This window comes from Diorhabda carinulata, chromosome 11, assembly GCF_026250575.1.
Source record: "Diorhabda carinulata isolate Delta chromosome 11, icDioCari1.1, whole genome shotgun sequence".
NCBI lineage: Eukaryota > Metazoa > Arthropoda > Insecta > Coleoptera > Chrysomelidae > Diorhabda > Diorhabda carinulata.
The window spans coordinates 6,941,471-6,966,978 of NC_079470.1; the positions used below are offsets into that span (position 1 = coordinate 6,941,471).

General features: G+C 32.1%; 2 protein-coding genes across 3 annotated transcripts in view; both read right to left on the reverse strand.

Moving 5' to 3' along the window:
* LOC130899445 (neither inactivation nor afterpotential protein C) overlaps positions 1 to 3,624 on the reverse strand; it is a 28,130-nt gene extending 24,506 nt beyond the window's left edge. The window contains exons 1-3 of one of the 2 annotated variants that reach the window (XM_057809380.1): positions 3,488 to 3,624; positions 1,939 to 2,250; positions 581 to 685 (exon numbers count right to left, since the gene is read on the reverse strand). In XM_057809380.1, the coding sequence (XP_057665363.1) occupies positions 581 to 685; positions 1,939 to 2,211 (378 nt within the window). In that variant the 5' untranslated portion in view covers positions 2,212 to 2,250; positions 3,488 to 3,624. The remainder of the gene's footprint in view (positions 1 to 580; positions 686 to 1,938; positions 2,251 to 3,487) is intronic. The other variant, XM_057809381.1, reaches the window with a different exon arrangement.
* Positions 3,625 to 8,989: 5,365 nt separating this feature from the next.
* The window catches only part of LOC130899446 (protein Wnt-10a), a 57,309-nt gene continuing 40,790 nt past the window's right edge, over positions 8,990 to 25,508 (reverse strand). The window contains exons 3-5 of the mRNA XM_057809383.1: positions 14,818 to 15,101; positions 11,915 to 12,102; positions 8,990 to 9,791 (exon numbers count right to left, since the gene is read on the reverse strand). Coding sequence (XP_057665366.1) covers positions 9,455 to 9,791; positions 11,915 to 12,102; positions 14,818 to 15,101 — 809 coding nt within the window. The 3' untranslated portion in view covers positions 8,990 to 9,454. The remainder of the gene's footprint in view (positions 9,792 to 11,914; positions 12,103 to 14,817; positions 15,102 to 25,508) is intronic.

The window sequence follows — 25,508 nt, forward strand, 5'->3', positions numbered from 1 at the left end:
AAATTAACAAAATAACCCCTGAGGTCATACAAAATGTGAAGTGAATGGTGGTCATTTTGAACATTTAATTTGATTGTAAAATTTATTAAAAAATACATTCTATTATGCGACATCATTATCTTAATTCTATTGTGTTTGTTATAGAGACATTATCAAAATTTTACATCTTAAAAATCAATTCTTTCAAAAAACTTTATATTACTGGAAAGAGGACTAAAATCCCTTTCCAACAAAGTGTCACACGACACCCTTTCTTTTTTAATATTTATAATTCAGAGGGGGTGTTGAAGGGGGATAATAGTTTCATACTGTAAATTGTCAATTTTAGAATAAAAATAGACCTGTTTCCGGTTTTTTTCACATAGTACGCTAAAATTGATTTTATTCCATACATATGGAACGCTTTGTATAATTTTACAATATTATTCCAAATTGAACTATAAGCTATGTAATCAATTATTGTCAAATTGTGATATACTGTTGTTTTTTTCATTCTCCGCAAAAAATGTGTAAGCTAATAAATCCTTCACTACAACATGTCTTTCAAGTTTTATTCTTTAAGTCTTTATACAGTACTTACTCTAACAGTCTCCTTGATGACATAAGCAATATGTTCTTCGACCATTCTTCGGTTTTTTGCAAATAAACGATTCACCAAGTCAATAACAGAGCCTCCTTCACATGGCTTAAAACAAAGTATAAAACAAATATAAATCATTCTTTGACCGCTTTTTATTGGCTCACCACAACACAACGCTAATTATAAAAATTGTATTCTTACCAATGACACATATTAACTTGTTGAAAATTCATTATTACTTGACAGAAAAAAGAGGTTTATGGTCTCTTCAGTCGAAATTTGCTAGACTGAAATGACCGCCATCGATTTTAAATCATTGCTTTAATATGTTTGGATAACGGCTTTTGTGCCTTTTAGAAATGAAATGAAAAATGTTTTGAAAAAGAATATGAGTTTATTTAACGGTCCATATATTAATTGAAAAACAAAAAATATGTTAGTGAATAATTTTTTTTGGAAAGAGTATTTGTAATAAAATATTGTGTTTATATTTATATATTTGTATTTGTTCTAGAGTTATTAGATTACTGTACAATTCATTTGAGATTTTGTTCTTATTTCTATCTTCTTGAAATTCTGTACAGTCGTTAACGTGTGACATAAAACTCGCTACATTTGAGAGTGTCTTCTTTGGAAAATTTATAACCATCGGAAATTTAAGTATAGCTTTATCTGAGTCTAGATAATGTAACGTTCCTTCTGGGAAAAGAATTGTGATAATCAATTTCGCACTAAAAACTGTATCACTTCAATAACTTACTGGTCACTTTAGATATCACTTCTTCACAATCCAGATTGCTTTTATCCGTCCGTTTTCAATAACCCACTAACTGCATCTGCCTTATATATGCTTTACGTAACTATAGTAACAGTTAACTTTTTCCAGAAACATAGATATATAGAGCTACACACACTCTTTCATAGTTTCCATCACAATAAGTTTGAACGTAACCGTCAGATTGCTTGTATCTGTCACATCTCCACTATTAAACCATTAAACTAACGCTGTACTGTTAGCTCAGTGTTTGCCTCATCAATTTCACATATTTTCCTTCCTGACACTGCTGCTTTGAACTTGGGTTTACCTCAATTAAATGTCTTGACAAATATATGAACTTCATTTATCGCGCTCCATACTATTCATCATAAAGAGTCGTCAATAAACAAAGAGACAGACAGGAAAAAAAGTTAGGCACTTGTACTCTTAATAGGATTAGGGATTAGTCTTAACAAATAACAGCATATTTGAATTTAAGCGCAGGAATTTTGACATATGATAACCGATATTATTTATCTATATGTATATACGTATATGTTTTCTATAACCATCAGGAAAATAATAAACTAATTTTTCTTACCTCTAAAGCAAACCAAATTTCGTTCGATTTTTTAAAAATTCCATAGAAGTCAACAATATTCGCATGACTACTGAAATCCCTCAAAATTTTGTATTCTTCTTCAACAAATTCTTTACAACCAGTTTCATATTTCTGGCATTTAATAGCAACTTTCTTTTTATTCGCTTGCAGATCAATGGCAAAGTAGATTTTGCCATAGACACCGCATCCAACGACGTCGCTGATTTCATATCGGTCTTCAGGAGACTGTATATCGCCAAAATCAGTTTTCATTTTTTTGAAACGGAATTTCAACAGCTCTCCAAACTATATCTAGATACAAATATATTAATCTACAACTATTACATAATCTATGGATTATTTAGAGAATATTGTTGATGATGACACTTCTTACTCTAGTCAATTTAATTATATTGAAAATTTGTTTTTTAATACAATTGACATGTCGAAATTATTGTAATCGGTATTTCTAAAACTGAAAGATCATGAACTTAACACTGGCAATTCATTTCTTCGATCATTGGCAACAAGAAATCAACCGACAACAATATAAATAACAAGCTAGAACGGGAAGAAAATGTGATGGAACAAGAATAACTGCCAAATTGACTAAAATTGACTATATCAAGAAAGGCTCAGAGGAAAAATAGTTGCGAACAACATCCAAGACAATGGCATGGACAACATTAAGAGGGAACATACTGAAAGCAGCGTTTTGAAGAAGAACCATAAAGAACGGGGGAAGATCAAATACTAAACCCTGATTCAGAAAAGAAATTAAGATGCTGGCTGAAGAAAAGAAAAAATCTTACATGCTGTATAGATCCAAAACAGTGATATATAATGACTATATAAGTGTATGAGCAAGGGGGACAAAAGAATACCTACTCAGGAATAGAAAAAGCCAATAAATGAGTATATAGAGAGCTCAAAAATCACGTTGAAAAAATGGGAGATATATTTTAGAGAACTTTACGACTCAACAATAACTCACATAAAGATGAGGAACAAATAGAGAGTTGTACCATATCCTTGGAGAAAATACAACAAATGGTGACTAAACTGAGAAGCGGAAAAGCTCAAGGAATTGATGAAATATCAAACGAGATGATCAAGTATGGGAATACCACGTTACACGAAGAACAACGGACTATTTTCAATAAAATACTTGACACCAAGAGTATACCATCAGAATGGAAAGAAAGTATTTTGATTCCAATTTTCAAAAAAGGTGAAAAGTACTTTTCACCAAATTATAGAGGTATTAGCTTGATCAATGCAGAACAAAAACTTTTCACTAAATTCTTAGCGTAAGTTGAAACAAATATCAGAATTGATTTGAAAGCATTCAATTATCTTGAGAGGCGTTAAAAAAAGAAACTAATCATTCAGTCATAAGGGAATTATAATTTGTCATTTTCTATCTTTCTCTATTCACGTCTGTGATTTTTACTCAGTATCTAGTTTTTTCGATTTTAAACTTTAAGAGGACAATAGTTAATACAACTATGAGTATATATCTCCTTGAAATAGAAAATTGAGAACTTACCTTAATGCTTTATCTAGTAAAACAACTTTAGAAGCTGCGGCTTATTTCATTCAAAGTATTTATGCTATACCCTTCAACAATGTTTTACATAATTTGTTGCATCTACTCAAAAGAAGGGAGTAATTGAAACTAAAACTTTTTCACATAACATTATAGGTAACGTTAATGCAATTACTGAGCCGAAGCCATTAATGTTAATAGGATTAGTAATAAAGTTGGTTTCAATTATTGGTAATTGTAAAGTATCTTTGAATTGTACGTGTTTTTCGTTATTCCTTTTTATATAAGGGTTCTTCAACTTTGTACAGTTACAAAAAATTTATAGCAATTCTGTTACTACAATTTGGTTAATTAAGAAAGTATCACGTAATACGAACGCGGATTTCAGTATTTCTTTGCACCAACCGATACGAGCTTGTTTTTGAGCGATTGTCGAATTATGCGTATGGTATGTCACATGCAATATCAGTTTATGCACTGCATTGATGTTTTATGGCACACCAGCCAATTTTGGACGACTTTCATCCTGTAGCGAAGTGCGACCAATATTGAATTCAGAGAAACAGTGAATTACGTTGCTTCGAAATGGTGCTTCATCACCAAAATTCGAACAGAGTCATTCCATTTTAACAAAATAAATGTTCCAAGTATCTTCAAACAACTCAAATAGCACGTGTATGACGTCAAACTTTATGATGACAATGTCAGATTTGTCATACTCACATCGGTATTGTCATATCTTAAAACTTGACAACTAGCCCTCGTATTATATTATATTTTACAAAACTAAGTTGAACACTATAGTCAATAGTATCTCAGTACTTGCATACTTCAATCTCTTTTTCGTGTTCACTGATAATATTTTTTGTCTCATTTCAATCCGTTTACATAGCTTCTATGATATTTTCAACTTAACACATGTTCCATAGTTGCAAGTTGCTTTTGAATCGATAAATTGTATATACTAAATATACTTTATTCAGTTTCTTTAGCTGTTCTACTGCGCATCAACTAAACTATAGCACACCAAGCGCGGATTTTCATACGTGACCACACGCACAACCCCTACTCCAATCTAAACCCTGCACAGGAATAAAATTCTCTATTAGGGGAATTCAATATCATCCTAATCCATCATTTGAAATATCCTAACCTAATAAAAAAATAAATATTCAACGACCAACTCTCCCAATTCCCTTCTGTTTCTGCGATTACTGCCATTAACTCTTCTAGTTTTTTTTTTCAGCCTCCTAATTATTAATTATTTCTTGGATAAGTTGTTAAATAATCACACATACTATAAGATATGTAACATTTACTAGTCGAGAGCTAATTTGCCCTCGAACGATAGCGAGGACTGACAATAAACAGAATCATTTTTCGAAAAAAGCTTATAGTTTTCTTGATTTACAAAATGTGTACTATTTGGAAGTCCTTATTCCTTCTTGCAACGCGCAAATGGCTTGCTTACGTCACCAGCGCCGATCGAGTTTCGCCCGACAAGCTACAGTAGTATCCACACCATGTTTTTTTGTTTTATCTTTCTATCGCGTCGTATTAGTTATATTTTTTCTTAGGATGTCGATACCTGCATCAACCAATGTTTGTCATAAATATTATTTTGAACCAAATGTACCAACATCACTATTACTGCACCAATTAAACTATTTTTAAGTATCCCCAAGGGAAAAAAATTACAAAGAAAATGGTGGGATGCAAAGAAAAAGGACAGTAAAAGGAATGCGGTTTTATCAAGTGAAATTAAAAGGTTTTGGCGTGAAGATAGTTAGGTAAATAGGTAGTTTCATCAAGTTTAACTTGACCAGTTCCTCAGACAATCGGCGCTGATGACGTAGCACCTATTTGGAACGGATCTCGAGTGGTTTAAAATATATCCATACTTCTAAACTTTGTTAGTTGACATCATTATTCTTGTAAAATCAAGTTGTATTTATTTTCCTCATAAAAGAATATAGTTTTTTTAATTTCCCCAAGCCTATTTGATTGTCAATGACACATTAACCAAATAGACGTTATATAACAGATTCAATATTTTCTATGAAAAAATGAAGAGAAAGATTTATAGGAGATTGATGGAAAGTTGTGTAAGTCAACGACAAATAGGAGAATTATCTTGTAGATTTAGCCGACAAAAGAGAAGCGGTATATATACAACTGAAGGGAATTTTAAAAGCAATCACGTGTATAACATCCTAGTAAATAAAAGAAACATGTTCAATAAAAGTTGTTTGGTGCTTATTGTTTATTGATGTCAAAGTCTTTGTAGACAAAGGAAGTACGAACATGGAACGTATAATTATAGTAGAAAACAAACAGTTATAGCTGAATATTTTAGTTGTAAAGTGTAAATATAAAGGTTATCTATTTGGTGACGTGTTAACAATGAAATTCTTGAGAATTCATTCGATGAATAACTCGATTTATTTAAAAAATTCTTTTATAAGTTGAAGCTCCCATGACAGGAGTGCTGATTTCACAAAATTATTGCGAACAATTGCATCTTGAGTCAAAACAAGCTTCAATTGAACAAGTAACGTCATTTTATTCAGCTGCAATAGATAAGAAATTCATAAAAGTAACTAAATTACCTTTTAGTACCCTTTATAATGAAGAATTATATGTAACTATCCCTTTAGATTCGGATAATTCGTGGCAACGTAGATTCTTCATATTTTTTTTTGAATAATGTTAAAGAACTGTCATAAATGCATTTTTTATACAAGAATGTCTTGTTCTGGCAAATGAATGCAGAATACAGTAATTAACAGAAATACTAGAGAGAAATAGAGGTTCGATGGATTGTTTTGTAAATGGGATAGAGATATTAGTCTTGTAGGGTGTATATACGAAATTTTTTCTTCTGCTGGTTTGGAATATTCGTGATTTCAAGGTTTGTTAATAGTTTACCGTGTGTGTGCCCGATCATTGATACCGAAAGAGGTAGAAATGAAAAAGAAATAGGTGCAAAAAATGAACCCAACAGCTTTTGGTGGTAAAATTTATTGAGTTATCATTGTGAGTAGGGGCGTGTACAGCTACGACGGTATTATTTTCTGATATCCGCCATTTGGTTAGTGAAAGGTTAGTTTACAGGAAAATCGCAGAAAATCAGAAAGCACCGACGATTCCAAACACTACTGCGTATGATCACGTTTATGTTTAGAGACAGTTCATGTCTTTTTTATCGAAATACTAATGTTCCAATTTGAAAAAAAATGGACATAGTAAGGAACATAAAGATTATATTAATAAAACTACCACTAAACTATATTAGTATATATATGGCATTCATTTAAAATAATTTTGTGACACCAAAGCGGAAACAACTACAACAGAAGCCTGGGATACAAAACAAACCTAGTTTTTCTAAAGAATCAAAATAGTAGAAGCTTGCGACGAGAAAATGCCCGTATATAAACTAAAACGTTCCTGGTTTATTTTATAAGCTAAACTATCTTAAAGAAGACAACGTAGATCGGAATAAAATACAATTTGCTGTTTATCACTTCTTCAGAAGCTGGTGAAAATAGAGGAAACCCGAAGATATCAGTTGAATTCAACAAATACCGATGAAAGTTTTTCGTTTTCTTAACAAATTTGATATACATGTTTGATCAACAAAAATCTATAATGTGATCGGAACTGGTTCAATTACGATGCCCAAAAGCCAATAAAAGATGCACAGGCACATTTAGAAAACATTTCGTGTATCTGGCGCTTACTACCTGTGTCGAAAGATCGTTCGACGAACGCACAAGAATAGAATTTGATTTGCTGAAGTGAGTCCTAGAGATGGGCAAACATACTAACTTTTGAACAATTATTATCATCAAGACAAAACGGAAAACCATCAGCAACATCTAAGATATTCTAAAATGAGCAAATGTTCAATATTATAAAAATTATTGAACAAAAATTGATAGAATTTTCGGTATTGGATTCAAAATAATTAAAAAATTACGTATTTTGAGTTTTCCATAAAAAAGCCTTTTAATTTAAGAATGGTTCGGTTAGGTTAGATTAGGTTAGGTTAGGAGATTATCACTATAATCACATTGATGAGAAAGTATTAACTCTTTGTCACTCTATTGTTAACATTTCAAGCTAAATAAAGGGATTGAAGATACCGTCTTCAAACCTGCAAATGTGCGCTCGATGCATGCATTCATCGGCCGAAAGAGATAAGAAAATGTCTGCTGTTTTATATATGTCGGTTGCTGGTCACTAGATGCTTTCTTATCTTCTGTTCCAATGATCCAAATAAACGGTTATATACCAGTTGATAGGTTAGATTTACACAGTTTCAATGTGATAGTCGCCTTCGACCTTTCTCTTTCAAGTATTTTGATAAGTGGTTTTGCTCTGGGAGTACTATTTTCTATACCCTCATTTTATAGAATAAACACATTTTTTCCAATAATTTCGGATTCTTAAAACATTCATTTGCCAAAATATTGGTATTTGAAATTTTATGATATGAATTTCTTTACCTAAACAACCTTATTAAATCATTTTGTTTCTCGTCTCATTATCAATAATTAAATAATTATAATTATAAATAATTAATATAATGTATAAGTACGTGAATCCAAAAAAGAGTTTTATATTGGTAGACAAGTACAAAAGATCCATTGTATCCAGAATAAGCAGGACGTAATAGTGTTAAGTAATCAAGTTATTTCTACTGTATGTGGCAAGCAATTTAAAGCATTGAGTTAATATACTGGAAATTGGGTTGTGGAGTATTACGAATTGTTTATGTTATATATATATTGTTGAGTACACGCAAGAGTTGTATTAAATTTGTGGATCATTTTTCTCTGTCAGGTCATGAATTCCAATGATAGTATTGAGGCGTCGCCAACATCGCGAAAAGCTTCTAGTTAGCGAAGTTAATGTTTGACGAGGGTGAGATAAAACTTTAATTTTAAGGGAGCGGAATATGATAGGCGAAGAGAGCGTACATCACCAAGAACCACGTCTAGTTGTTGTTTAGAAACATATGACACCAATAACAAGTCAGTTATTACTGATTACACAAAACTTTGTGTTTGTGATCAATAGCTAGACGTGGTTCTTGATGGAATACGCTTTATTCACATCTCTTATTTCACTGCCTTAAGGATCTGACCTTGTCTCACCCTCATCAAACATTAACATGGTGGGTGAGCTTTTCGCAATCTTCGCTAAATTCCAGCTTTTCGCAATCTTTGCATATCCAGTATTGATAAATTGTCAAAAGAAACTGTTCTGCTCATTTGTTGCGTTCGGTTTCCCTGATTTTGAGACGCAGTATGAATACGTTACTTGGAGGGTACATGAAAAGGTAAAATGAAAAATATTGGATAAACGAAATACACACACAAGCAGAAAAAGACTTGTAAACTGATTTATTTATTTGTGTGAACACTAATACATATTTCAGGTATAGATTTTGGTTGGATATAATAATAAACCATTATAAATAATAAATTTAATGCTGAAAAATTACATTGTATCTACGAATAATTCATTCCAGTTTCTTAAAGTAATGAACGATAACAAAAGTCTATACATTGTTATATACCCATGATACCCCCGATGGTGTTTAATCGATTCCTATAAAAGTTGATGTGTTTATTAAACACAATTAAAATTGCATAGCAAAGTGGTGAATTTCTGTAATTTTTCTGATTCTAAAATATTTTTGATATCCTGACAATTTACTATGTTTTCGGTACAACTTGCCAGTCAAAATTTCAATGTACCTATACACAATAACAACTACTGAGCCTTTATATATATATATATAGCTCAATCACCGTCCCCAATGTAACAGTGGGATCAATTTTCGCAGCTATGTGTTTGAACAATTTTGTTTATTGAACGATATTTTCAATTGTAAATAATAAACTCTTGGAATGGCGATAAGTGTGTGTTGGGCTGAGAAATTTCTTTTCACAACAATTACTTGCAAACGCTGATCCATTCCTCATGACTACAAGTCTGGCACTCAACTTGACAACACCAAATAAATTTACAATTACATCTTTCGACTCTTCTTCTTTTTATAAAGTTGTAACCACGTCCACAACACAGTTCTGCACAATTATCATTACCAGTCGATGTTTTGTTACATATTCTCCCTGTCGTCCCAAGAATTTCTAGACTTTGGTTCCTTTCGCAAAAATTCGGTGATTTCTCGTAATATAAAAGATCGCTGGATAAATCTCGCTTATGTTTGTTTTTTTTACCCTGTAATTGTTTAAGTTTGTTGTGCTTTCTATGGTTTTTCTGATTAATCCTATAAAAAAATAAAAATGAGTTGAATAGTTTTGTCATTATTCCACATTCAAACAATTTATGAAATTCACTAGCAAATAAGACGCAAATTGGAGTCATTCGTATTGTTGTGAAATGGCACCAAGTAGAAATATCTTACGAATATATTCCAACAGGTATTTAACCTGAAATAGCTCATGCTTATAACTAAAGTATTATCTAGAAAGTAATATCTTAAAATTATTCCAATATAATAGCCAAATATTTTTAATGATTCATTAACCCATCAAACAATACTGACTGGCAGATCAGTGACAGAAATATTTCTATCAACGTTACTTTCAATTGAATTTTGATTACTATGATTTCAAAAGTTTTATAAGAACTTATATAACTTAAGGCCACCATACATAAGTATTCGAAGTATTCGAAGTATTCAAAAGCTCGGAAAATATATTAAAGTTAGTTCACTTTGGTGTTTCATTGCCAATGTTCCTAGAAAAAAATCACTAGTTTACAGGCGAAGTTGTATGTGTTTCACTGGAGCTATAGAACCGTGTCCAGGACACTTGAGATTATCATATATGTGACAACTCCTTATTTGGTAATAAATAAATATTCCCAAGAGGCTATCATCAGAATTTTCTAGGGAAGGTACAGATCCTATTAAAATTCAAACTTCTGTTTCTCGGATCTTTCCCCTGACTAAATTATTACGAGAGTAAGAAAGAAAACTTGGAAGAAATAAATTAGCAGCTACCTGATACTCATCATCACTTGTTTCCTTTACGAAAAAATACTAGTCATCAAAAGATGCACAGAAGTGAGCTTATGAAGAAAATATTAAAAACGGAACAATTGATGTCGACAGTTAGGTATCAATTGAAGTAATAACCTCCCATCTCATTTATTCAAGACTGATTTGGGAGCTCCGAAGAACATATGACATTTTAATATTAATGGAATCTCTGAAGTCTGAGTTACTGGCCATACGAAAATAGGAAAACAATCTGGAGATCATTTCCTGGGCTAGATCCCTGATGTAAGTAAACCTAAGCCAAGTTAAGGAAGCACATACTAGAAACTGATATATGTGGGAAAGGGGTAGAAATTCTAGTTCCCAAATACCTAATCAGTGTGAGGAATACTTCGAAAACTTGAAGTTCATTTGAAATGTTGAAAAAAACTCTGATTGGAGGCAATACGAAACATGCGAGAGTTGCGGTGCCATCTAATCTACTAACAAGCCGGAAAGTAACGTCGATCCTACACATGTAGATACTTTCTTAATATTTGTTAGAGCCTTGTACACTTCGAAGTTCTGTCTGAGACATTTTAAGTTTGACTAGAATTTAGTCCAAATAATCAAATTTTCAATGCGATTTGAGGTGAAATCACCAGCCAAATACCTGAAGAGTATATCCAGCATTGTAAGGTTTACGAAAATTTAGTAATGTCAGTTGCGATCAAAAATATTTTCTATGTTTGTTCTCCTTCTCCTTCGTGTATACCAAAGGTAGTTCTCGAAGGTCTAATCCAGTTATTTCTATCTCTCTGTTTATTATCGATCAGAAGAAACATTAGACAACGATTTGCTAAGGGCAGAAGTGGAAGTCAATCCAGGAAGTCGAGGAACCCTCAACGAACTTTGGTCTTTTTTCCAAGAACATTTGCAGCATATTGGAAAAATAAGCAGAATAGGTGTTTGGGTTCTTATAATGTCCGAAGAGAACAAATCTATAGGGTGTATTTATTGCTCACACAAGCACAGAAAACTTTTTTTTGATAGCTTGATCAATGGAGACGAAAACTGGGCTCTATGTAATCAACCAAAACTCAAAAGGCAGGAAATTGCTTCAAATGAATAACAGAGCAGTTCTACATCCCAAAAAGGTGTTTTCGTGTGTTTGTGGAGTAATAGTGCATTTTGAATAACTTAAACTTTCAAAGCAAATTTTCATTATGAATAATTAGATCGAGTGACTCAATGGGAAAGTATCCCAAAATTTTCGTCAGGAATGGTGTTATTATTCAACATAACTATGCAGAACTGAACTGCACTCTTGAAGATGAATCTTGGAATAAAATAATGAGCTCCCTACGGTTATAATTTACGATTACCAATTTATACACCAAATAACTTACATATTGAATTTTCTTATATTCTTTTTTCCAGAATTTGTTTGATCGACTAATATAGCAGATTTGAATCTATCTTTGAGTGCCTTTCCAACTACACGGTAATCTGGTGCAGATTTCCAACAGGTCTTTAGTTCGCAACTGCCCGACATCCCATGACATTTACACATCACCTGCATATTATTGGATACAGCCTGTAACAAATTTCATTTATTATACAAAACGATAAAAATATAAATTCGTTTCTCTTCTGTCCCTCAAGACCGATTCCCAATCATGAACGATGAGAATAAGAAAAACTTCCCATTTATTATTATGCCACATTTAATAACGCCTAAAAAATTTGTAGACTGTCCTAATTTTAGAAGAGGAGGTAAAATTTCTTAATGAAAGAAACGGCGCGTGTGGTCCTAATAATAATAATAACAACTCAAAAGTAGGTGTAATGGCGGTTCTTTGTCAGATATGTTTAGGGGCGGGACCCTGCTGCACTTTGATTATTAGGGGGTCCAGCCACCTCTCAAATTGCGGTCTTCATCATCGACATATTCAGCAAAGAAACATAAAATTTCCATCTCATTTTAATTTACCGGACACATCTTTATTAACATTTTATTATATCTACGAATGTTTTCACGGGCTCTGACGGATATTAGGTGTCTATCAACTAGTGGGGAGCCATATGTTTATTCTTTTATGTTTTTATCCGTGTCTTTCAGACGAACAAATTGAATAGATTGGAAGTGATTCTTTGTAACCTTGATGATGAGTTTTATCTGCTCACATTTCACAGGTATATTAAAGCTAAAAATATTTATTGGTGTGATTATAAAAATACCACAAGTTTCTCGTCTAGCACATATTTTTTCTAATTTTATTCACGATAAATAACATCGGGTTATTTATAGTAAGATTTTGGAAAAACATATATTTATTTTTCAATGTAATCTTTTAGCTCCATACACGGTTCCTAGCGATGTTTAATAAGTTCAATATCCTTTTTATATTAAGAATTGTCAAGCTTCTCAAAATAGTTATTAACAACAGAAAATAATCGAGAGAGCTTAATATGACGAATAGGGGTATGACGTAGCAAATCAAACTTTAATTCGATAATTTTGTCCATTGCAATAACGGATGTGTGAGCTGGTGCATTGTCTTAATGAAACAACACTTTCTTCTTAGCCAAATACGGCTGTTTTATCTTGATTTGTTCGCTCAAATTTTGCAATAAGTTCGCATTAAACTCGCCGTTGATAGTTTTTTCTTCTTCAAGATAGTCAATGAAAATTATCCCACGCGCATCCCAAAAAATCGACAATAAGACCTTGCCTGAAGATGGAACGGTATTTGCCTTCTTTGAATTGAATCGTTATGGAACTACGTAAAAATTCATCTTTATTTCTGTGAAACATTGCCAAACACTCAATGGAAACATCTTCACGACAATGTTTTCATTCCATTGTGAGCAATCGCGTCACCCATTTGGTGCACAGCTGTCTCATGCCCAAATTCTCAGTTCATAAGTGATGTACCGCACTTTTTGGGTGCATTCTCTTCAACATTTCTGGAGTCGTCAACTCATTTGGTCAACCACTGCGAAATTGATCTTTGCTATAAAATATTTCACTATTAAACGAAGGAGCAGTCACATCTAAAGTAGAATCTAGCTCAGCTTGTATATTGGTTGGTCTAAGGCTTTAAAAATGAAAGTATTACATCATATAACAAATTCACCGAAGACGTTCACTATTCATGGTTGCCAAACAAATACTAAACAGCGTGGTGTCTTCAAACTTTCTAATACAGTGGTATTTTCAAGCAGCTACCGCCATATTTAGGTCAGCCTTGGAGGGACCTTCATCGTATATCGATCAACTTTTTATCTCTTGTAATGCCTTTTGATAATTGATAATAATTAAATAGATTTTCTTCTAACAAAAAGGAGCTCTGACGAATTTAATACGTACAGAAATTATTTTTGACGTTCCTTGATTTCATTTTATGACTTTATCTAGAATCCAAAGTTTAATTTGATAGTATTGACACAATAACCTTTTAGATCAGACAACATTTTTAATGATAATTCCAAAATCACGTTGGTTATTGTTAAGAAATGAATGTTAGTTGAAATTTTATATTGTAACATAAATTGAAAAGCATAACTAGTATTGTACACTTTCTTTGCTCGATTCTAAGTTCTCTCATGTATGGATAGAAAATTTAAGAAACCGTTATACACATAATGAAAATCTTTTCCACCTTCAATAATTGATTAAAGTATAAATGAATAAAGTAAGTACAAGAACCATTTATAAATACCACGTAAATAGAAGAGTTACAATTTAAATACTACCATCCACCAGTTAGTAGTAAGCTGCAGTTGAGTCGTTACGATCAAAGAGAAAATACCTAGTGGTAAATCCATTTGTCATCGACATATAAATTTATCAAGAGGACGTGTGCGCGCTATGATATACTATGACTTCAAGGTCGAATTAATGATAAGGATGATAAGGGACGTATCGATAGATCCTGCTCTTGAGTTACTGTTAGCAGTGACAGAGTGACATGTACAATCGATGTTGCACCTATCAAGTGATTAAGGAAATTCTTGGAGAATTTTTGCCCGAAAATTATGTAACTCTATTCGCCTGATTTGGCGATGTATGATTTCTGGTTAACATCCATCAAAAGAAATATTCACGTGGTCGACGTTTCCTGGCTAAAGATCAATTTTTTGAGAGCACCTCACTGTTTTCGAACTCTCAATTTGTAGAAGCATCGGATGCAAAAATGCTTGAATATATAGGTGGTGAATATTTTAAATATAAATAAAATCGTCCCATGCATGGTGGGAAATCATACAATAATTTAAAAATAATAGTTTTTAGGTTATTTACACTTACGATTCTGCCAACTTGATTGTTGTGGAGATTGATTTTCGATTGCATGTCTTCAGCCTTTTCTCTGGAATCTAGAAACATTTTAGAAAATTTAATTCCGTATCTTAAATTATCCGAACAGCCTCCCCATTTCCACTTTGCTTTAGACATCGCCCTAGGTTTCCTAATTTTATATATTTTTGAATCACAGCCACAATTCATTAGGGTCCCAGAACTACAGCCCCTGGCTATAGAAATGGCTACTCCTGCAGAAGTAATCGCATGGGCAAAAGCAGCTTCTTTATAACCTGAAAATAAAAAACAATGTACACGTGCAGTTATGAGAAATTGTATCAATATACAGGAACGACATTTTTCAAATCTGTTTTGATGGAATTTCATACTCCTTTTATCAAACTATTAACTTGAAATTTCCCATAATCAAATAAAACAGAGCTTTTTAATAAAAATTTATTATTTCACAAATAGATGGCGCTGCAAGAAACAAAGAAGATATAGGGTTTAAGAGAATGAAAACAATGGAAAAAAATTGATTTATACTGAACACGTCGCTTGCTTGATTAGATTCTCGATTTGCAGTGAAATAATAACGGGCTCAAGTCTTACTGGAAAATAAGGAATTTTGTATATTTTTTTATTTTATAATAATATTTTTAATTGAATTAACTCGATTCTACAAATTTCATTATAAGTTTTTAGAAAATATATCATTTATTTCAGGTTTTTTGACAATTTAGGTTTCAAAGGTAAAATAGATTCAATAGCGTAATGATTTGTGAAGGCGGCATATAATACTATGAATGTGAACATGGACAAAAGGGTCAAATTTCCTTTGAAAATTGTTTCTTCACTCTTTAATTATCTTTTCACACATTAGAATCATTAACGTCTGTTATTTAAATCATTCTTAAAATCCGGTTGTACCCAGATTTATGCCATATTCAATTCATTTTAAAAAAATGTAATTTTTTCCATTCATTACAAAATCAAAGATTCATATTGAATAAATTTCATAATCAACAATAAATTTCTCAATTCATCAATATCTTTAGGTACTATGAGCCTCCACTTTTTTATAATTATTGGTATCACTTGACAGTCTCAAGTTGAGTTTTTGACGTTGAAAAAATCATAGGACAAATCTGTTCCTTGTAACGTATGCTTAATATGAACTTGACACTCGACCAGCGCCAGTGTCTAAATGTAAGAAGACACATCTTTCGATTCTTATGCATAGATTTACGAGAATGAGTGCTTCCCAATGCGAATGCCGCATTATAAGCAAGCAGTAGCCAATACCCTATATAGTACTTGTCCTCAAAATTTTTATCTCTCCTTCATACCTTGTTTGTAGCTGCCTTACGTGAGTCACTTTAGATTTATTGTAAATGTTTGGTAAGCAAAGGCGGAGGACATACACTTTTCGGGGATAAGATTCATGAGTTCGATAGGTTAATTGAGTTGAATTTTATCGAAACCATCAATAATTCAGTTGAGTAAATTCACTATTTCACTGAAATCTGCACTCTCAGACTATTTGACTTATAGCGAACAAGAGATAAATGGTATTGTCTCAAACACACCAGTTGGATTTAAATTATAATTGGGCCAACAACTTTGTTTTCTGTCTTTTACCATTTTGTTCCGAAGTTTGTAGTTTTTTGCATCCAGTTATTTCAGTTGATCTATCCATTTTTATCTTGGTCTTGGCGATGAAGCTTGCATGGAAATAGGGGTCAGACATCTATTTCAGTTTGAAATTACACGAAAACCCCAAAATCCGTTTTTATAATTGAATGGAGTATATGTTATTAGGATCAACCTATATTATGGTTTAATAGGATTCTGTTTTTTGGTGGAACATCCAGTGGATAAACGAAATTGTGTCGAAGAAAAGAAATTCTCAAAAATTGTACAGAGATTCTTTCTGTTCCTATAAGGTACATTGTTGATTATATCCCAATAGTGTAGGGGATATTTACACATTAGATCTCTAGATATATTTGTTTATATATATATATATATATATATATATATATATATATATATATATATATATATATATATATATATTAATCGGGTTTAAAACGTTCTTCGCCGCCTTCCGATTCCCAGTTTCCATTTTTCTCGATCTTCCCAAAGATCTTCTTCCAATCCTCTCTCTCGAATATCCTTCTCGATACCTTCTCTCCAGCTTAATCTTGGTCTTCCTCTCTTTCTTCTTCCTTGTGATGCCCAATTTAAAATTTGTTTGGGTATGCGGTCTTCAGGCATTCTTTGGACATGTCCGTACCATCTTAACTGATGTCTTCCGTAATCGTATGTTGCACTTTCATGATCTCCCTGATTCTGTCGTTTCTTATTTTTTCCAGTCTTGATATTCCTGCCGCGCGTCTCCAATAATCTATTTCTGTGGCTTCAAGCATTTTGACTGTTTTTTCTTTTAGAGGCCAGACTTCGCTACTATATGTTGTTATACTTTTTATTATGCTATTGTATATTCGATGTTTGTTTTCCTTGGATATTTGTTTGTCCCACAATACACTATTTAGTTGTCTTATTGCTTGTCTTCCTTGGTTATTTCTTTGTGTTATTGCTTCATCTAATCTTCCATCATTAGTGATGATCATGCCTAGTTATTTGTATTTTGTACAATGACTTATTTTTTGTTGTGTTTCTTCAAGTATTAAATTTTGTTGTTCTCCTCCAATACACATATATTCCGTTTTACTAAAATTTACTTCTAGACCCCATTTCCTGTATTCCTCTACTAGCTTTCTTGTCATATATTCTTCGTAGTCCTGTGCCAAGATTATTTGGTCATCTGCAAAACATAGAGTATATAGTGTGGAATCGATTAGTGGAATGCCCATGTTCTTACATTTCCTTTTCCAGTGTGCTAGTGCGTGTTCCAGGTATATCTTAAAGAGTGTGGGCGACAGACAGCATCCTTGTTTTAACCCCTTATTGATGGAGAATCCTTTTGAGACCTTGGAAACAAGGAAACAAGGTCTCAACATTTGTTTATTAGATAATTAAATAGAATATGGTGAGAAAAATAAGACTACGAAGTTCTTGTCTATTGTCTACTTTCAAATTATAATTTTTCACAATAAAATTTAGTGTTTCCTGCGTGTTCCGCCAGTGATATAGTTAGGTTATATCAGCGAGTACTTGCCGCAGTCGGCCGGCACTCGTCTATCTATGCAATTGTCAGTTCTTTTAAATATTTTAGTATCTACCGAGTTGTCTGTCTCTGTCGTACCCGCTAACGCCATGGCATACCTACCTATTGAATTTAAAGGTCTTGGTCTTGGACTGGCTAAGTACAACATCCAAGAACGTCCTATTAACATATGGTGATGTTTAAGATTCTTCAATGAATATTATCAGTAAGAGATTTATTAAAATCCGCGAAGAGCTTTTTTAGTTTCTTTGCTTTTCGTATACAGAGCGTATGTTTTATATTCTATAATAATCGAATATAATTATGGAATTACCAGATAGTTAGGTTATTATTCTTCAGATTGTCCTTTATCGATATGATAAGTTGCATTTAGAAAGTTTTTCTTCTTGTCCCTGTAACATGTCTTCAGTACATATGATTACGTAGCTACTAAATATACTGGAAGCGTTCTAATATTTTAGATATATTTCAGTTTGTCAATGCAGTTGCATTTTTTATCGCATTGATGACTTTTTAATCTATTTTCTCAATAATGAGATGTCTGCCCTATGTTAACGGCTTCACAAACTTTCCAAGTTGCTTCATATATAATATTTCTTTTGTTTTTGTGCGTTATAGATTTTATTTTAGTCAAATATTTCGTTAATGTATCATATTCTTCTTGGCAGAAATGCGAATAAACAATTATAAAATTTCAAGAATTACGGGATCAAATACTAAGGAAAAACAATTCTTATAAAAAGTTCACATACATAAAAATGTTGTCAATGATAAAAAGGAGTCTAAATAATTTGAGTGCCATTTATAGGTCTATCTTATAAATTTCAATCAAACTACGAATAATTTAATTGATGGCTGCTGAATATTTTTCATATATAACAACTAAGAAAAAAATATTGTTTGTGGTTAAAACAGATTTTTATTATGATTTGCAGGTTGTTGGTCATCTATTGATGAATATAATTTTGCAAATTGTCAAGTCATATTTTCATAAAGACCGAAATAAAGTCGGACCGGTGGAAGTCTTCTATTACGTTACTCAATCTACGATTTATGAAACTCAGATTTTCTGCAACTTTCTTTTTCCTATCCATAAAAATCAAACATGATAATCTAAAATTAATTGTATTCTTCACAAGAACAACCTCAAAACATACCTAATAGTTTCTTTATATTGATGGTACTAATCGTAAAATAGATGTAACGTGCATAACCAAGGAATTATTGGATTGAACGTGTATTTACTTTTATAATCAGTTCTTTTAAGAATGAATAAGAATTTTCATTTAATTATACATCGGTGAATACAAATATAATACATCATCAACTTTTGACTTTTTAAAATACCTAAAATCCCGACTGGTAAATAGTGTTTATAATTTTGTACAATTCGTAATTTTCTATAGAATTTTCAAAACTGCGTTAAAATGTGTAGCTATATTTGTAACGGTATATTGATCAAGAATTATTTTCAGAAAATAGCTGGAAATCAGCTTAATTCACAAACACAGATTATAATTTTCGTTGTAAATTTTAAGACGGAAAAAACTATTATACTAAAGTTAATATCTATTCATAATTTATATGGCAACTACGCTGAAAATATCTGTAAACCCGATATGTTCTGTTAAAAAAAGCTAAAAAGGTAGGAAAATAATCATAATTTCCAAACATTATTTAATCGGACACCTCGATCAAATCTAGAAACAGAAGATATACTCGAGGGAACCAAAATGGCGGTACGGAATGTTTTATATAACATGTATGAACAAAGTGAGTAATTAAACGAAAAAATAATTGAAGACTGGTTTACACGAGAACGAAATTCGGTGAATATAGATATTGAGCCAATAATAATAAATACTGGTTAACACAGCTCAGATTCCGAATCGGATGACACCCAGTTGATAGACTAAAATATTATGTTACTTTTAAAAAATTTTCTCACATTTTTGCTTATAACTTCTTTAATTTTGAATTTAGAGTAAAAAGTTGCTTAAACATATTTGTAGGCAACAAATTAAGTTTCTACGAATTTTTTGTAAGACGCATAGTGTCTAAGATATCGCGAAAAAGGTGTTTGCACCCCTTTTTCCAAAATGACGGCCGGGGGACAAGGGAGGCAACCCTATCTCGAAGGGTCCATACTGAAAAATAACTTTTCTTTTAAGCAAATGTTCAATTGCCCCTATACCTGATAATAATAATAATGTTTTTTCTTTAATTTATATGTTTCGCTATCTACATCTAAATAGCAAATTATTTTTCTCTCAATTGCTTCTGTAATTGTGTGATTTACATAAAGAGAAATATAAATACCCATTTAACAAATATCATAGAATAAATATTATACCTATACAAATTAAAATAACTCATTCTATCCCGTCCATTTTGGAATATTTCGTCGCAAATAATAATTTTACCTGGTTAGGTTAGGTATAACAGCATAATATCTGATTTCAAAATCTATCACCTTAAATTCAGCTACGGCCTTGCCTAAAATAATCGGTCGTTTCTGGGAGGGAAAAATTTCTTTATCGCGCACAAAGTTAATTGTATCGCCATCTATTGAGAAATATCACCACTATTGCAGAGGTTTGGGAGTTAACTAATAATTTAAACAAACTTCTCTTAAATGTAAACTTTACAGCATCCATAAAAAAACGACTAAACTAGAGACCTATAATAGTAAAGTTTTGATTTATCTTACTAACCTAGAGGAATTATTTCGTAAAAAATACGTTATTTTAAGCTAGTGTTTTGGGCTAGTGAATGAACTCTTAAGTAAAATCCTGGTCATCCTGCATAAAGTCAGCTCTCCAGTTATAAGCTAATACTAATTTCGGTATATGAAACTTATTCATCCTGTGTATCAATATTTTTATCAAAAGAGTTTTGCCAAATACGTTGATGTTAACTATATAATTACCAATTCGTAAAGGTCGAATTTTGGAATATTAGTCATAACGATTATTTCTACTAAACACACAAATTTTGATTTGACTCAGATGAATATTGGTGCTGACGTGATCAATATGTTAATTTTCACCTGTTTCACCACATTCTATCAAATTACTATATACTTATAGTAGTTCACATTTCAATTTTCGAATACTATATTTTTGTTTAAAGAAGATTGCTAATATGGATATCAAATAATGGAAACTAGTTATGCTATCCAATTCAAAAGTGAATTGATAAACTAACAGTGGTGAATATATTTGTACTAATAGGCTAGTTTTTTTTCTAATCAGTATAGCGAGGAGTTCACAATAGTGTGACCACTAAGGAAATATCAAAAATCACAAAGATCTTTCCATTTTCAAAGAGTTGTGTTATAGTCCAAGCGATGTCAGATTGTTTCCTGTATGATTATGAGAAGTAAGTCCCTTGGTGGTCATCCTATAAAAGAGCAGAAAAATTGCAGCGGAATAAGTAACGTCCTGTCGATAATACCATTCCGGGCATTATTAGACAATCAGTGCCGGTGGTCGAGAATACAACTCTCGGGCATTAGACACATTACGAGAGACGAGAGTCGGTGACTGAACAAGAAGAAACCGATTCAAATTATATTGTTCGCCTTAAGAGTATTCTAAACCTTGTACTCAAACTTTCCACCACGATCATTATGTCAACGAATTAGTGAACGGGGAACGCTGAGCAATCTAAACTGAAACTAATTCAAAAATAAAGGAAATGCGAAATGTAGTATTACAATTGGAGAATACGATAGTACCGCTTAAAAGGATTGTTCATTTTCAAGAAAGTTGGTAGTGAAATATTTGATTTGAAATTTTACCTAATCATTTACTATGAGGTGAAAGACAAAATAAACTAATCACTAAAAAGAAAAATTTATTTATCAAAACGTTATGTATGAAGAAAAGTTAAAGAGTCATTTATCAATTTTCTAATCATATTTTTATCTATTTTTATAAAACTACGAAGCTGTTCCCTGATAAAATATTCATCTAATCGAATGAATTCTAGAAAATGTAGGGATTGTGATTTATTAACTTTCATATTCATCATGTGTATCCTTTTTTGATGGTAATGTGCTGATAATTTCAAGATTTGATTGTTGGCTTCATATTGGCTGGAAATATTGTGACATTTATTTCTATTTTCCTTTTAATGATCTTTCAGCTATTTCTGACTCTTTGTTGTAGTTTTATTTGATTGAAATTTATTTGCTTGTTCAATTCTTCCCTGAAGTTTTCGCTTTTTCTCAGTAGCCACATACATCACACATCACAAATAAAAGTAAAGAGTAGAGAACAGTATCGGACAATATCGGTTTTTTATTTTATTACAATTCCATAAATCTACTTACATATGGAAATAATCGAAAACTAATGATACACAAATAAAAAAAATGGTTTATTATTAACTAACGTGATACAAAACAATAAATTTATATTAATATTATGGAAAAACTATCCTCCAACTTTTTTTCATGCTTTTCCGACCCAGTCATCTGCCCTACTTAGTTTATGCATTATATTTCTGGGGTTATACTCAATTTATTTCGTTATTTTATCCATTTATCTATGAACGCCAGGAGGAAAAGAAGCCATATGTTACTGGGATTTTACAACTACTTATTACAAATACATATACGACTTCAATTAGTCAAGATATCTAGAAGTACAACAGACTTTTCAGATTCCGGACACCCCGATAAATGTTAAATTAACATTCACAAATCACAAGGCGATCCTGGCATGATCGCGATCTCTTCACCGAATATAGTAGGTAGTATATTTTTCATTTTGTCCATTATGTTCCATTCCATTGTTTCGACTTTTATTCTAGAATTTTTATCTCAGTTACTTCAATTTCAGCTTCGTCTTTTCAGTGAATTGACCAAATCTTTGTTGTACATGTTATGTGATGATAGTTATTACATCATGTATTCTTACTTCCACTTAGAGCATGCTAAAATAATTGCTTTTTATTAACACAAGTCTATAACTGTTAGAGATTTAGCTACAGGAGTTAGTGTAGAAAAATCAAGAAATTTCATTCAATCATTGTCTTCCTCAAGAGCTGATAAAACTTTGATTAGAAATACAAAACTAGATCTAAGGAAGACATGGATAGACGAAGAATTTTATTAATTATAATGCTGAAGTGAATACCTGAACTGTACGGAAAAACTTCTGTAAGCTAACCAGTAGGCAAGAACACCAAAAAACAAATCATTTCTCAGAAGATAATATGCATTATGTATAGCAATAGTCTGTTGACAAATTACAAAAGGTAATTTTCAGCCATAAAATAACTTTACTCGCACAGAAATATCAATCCTTCTTTAGACGGAGTGAAACCTCTGCGACGAGATCATATGCAACAGAGTGTCAAATATCCTTCTAAACAAATGTTTTGGGGTTTAGTGCACAACCAATGGCACTGGAAGCATAACTAATTTAACGCCGTAGGATTGTTCCGTTCATGGACACATTTGATGGAATATTTCTACTTGACTTGTTACAATTTTAAATTGATCCAGGATAATGCATCAAAAGAACTTGATTACCCGACCCAAATCCAATTAAGCACTCCTGGTACATTCTTATCAAATGTTCAGCTAAGGTAGATTGCATTACTAAAGAAAAATTGTAACAAGTGCTGTACAACAAAGGCTCCTTGATGAGAAGATATGAGTTAAACTAGAAAATATAGATCCTTTAATGTGATTATAGTAAACAATGAATAATACATTCTTGGAAAAAGATGTTTTTTCCAACAGTATATTATATCCCACTTTTTTACTGCTAAACTAAATCTTTGTTTTAATCATTAATCACTTCTTTCTTGCTTACGTTTATTTCTATTTTCATCCTCTCAAATTCTGCATTACATATATTCACTTATTGCATTCCATTTTCCGAATTCGCAATTATTGCTTTATTACACAATAAATTATTGCGTTTAACTGATTCTTTCCTTTTATCTTCTATTATTATATCTCTTTCTTCAACTCTTTCTACTATGTCTCCCGATATTACATTAATTAGAGACAGTTTCTTTATTTTCAAATTATCTCCTTACTGCTTCGCGTACTCTTTTAATTTTTTTACTGGTGTAATTAGTATTCTCCTTATTTCTGAGCACTTTCTTATTACCTCTCTATTTATATCGTCGAATTTATCCTACAAATCTATGTGTCATTCTTCTATTCTTCTGTCGTACATGTATGAGGGCCAGTTTTTTTTCAACCTCCGATCGCTCCGTGCAGACGCTACGCGGCAGAAGAAAGCGGGCAAGCGCCATATGCGACTGCGAAGCTCTCGCACTACACACTCCGCCATTTTGGACATTCAGGCATCAGTCGTGTTATAGCCACGTAAATATGTCCGCCATTATTGATGCTCCCGCAAAGTATTAATTGCGAAGTGTGAATCGTTTTCTACAGGCTGAAGGTCATAGCGCTGCAGAATTCCATCGGAGAATGTTTCATATGTATGGGGAAAGCTTCATGAGTGATGGTGTTGTGCGTGAATGGTGTCGAGAGTTTGAAGATGGCCGTAATAATGTGCATGATGAAGGGGGCCAAGGACGTAAATCTGTCGTTTCAGATGACCTGGTTCAACAAGTTGACAGAATGTTTAAAGAAAACCGCAGCTTCATCATTACTGCTTTGTCTACGGAATTTCCAGAAGTTTCAACGTCTATTTTGTACTCTACTTGAATTCATTAGTGGCAACTTTCTTTCAGAGGGTATTGAAAAGCTTGTCCACAGATATGACAAATGTCTCAATCTTTTCGGAGATTATGTTGAAAAGTAACTGTAAGTGTACCAATCTTTTGGTAATAAAAATATTGTTCCATATGAACTTGTCTTCTATTCATATCCTATCGGAAGTTGAAAATAAAACGGCCCTCGTATATTGTTATTTCTATCTCTGCCTGAACGAAAATCTATTTTCGTTTTTATGTTTCTCATATTGTCTCAAACTCTGGTATGAACTTTATATGAAATTTGAGCTCAACATATCTGTCTGTAATTTAAGCAACCTATTTGTTTTATTTTTTTTTGTGTATGTATGGAATAAGAATTTTTTTTGCCAACTTTCTCAAACTATATTTTTCCCAGATTAAATTTGAGCCCACGAAATAGTATTGATATATCTTTTTCATTATTGTCTATTTATTAAAAAGTATCTGTAATAATTTCATATATTCTTTGTTATTAAAGTACAAATTACACTACCAAATAATGTTAATCTGATTGGAAAGAGTAAATTATGTTTCTTTTAGAATACAAAACATCATAAATTATGAAGATATCTTGTTATATCTAGAAGATAAGTAGAAATAAATATTGGATTTAATTTTGGTGCAATGTTTCGACCAAAGGTGTACGATTGTCTTAAGAGTCTTTCTTAAAAGGTAACACAGTAATATTCGAAATGTAGGTTTGTAATTTAGATCCTATTTACTCACTCGTCACGAGTTACTTGACGATTGCCGCAAAAAACAGTTGACCAGAAGCACCGCT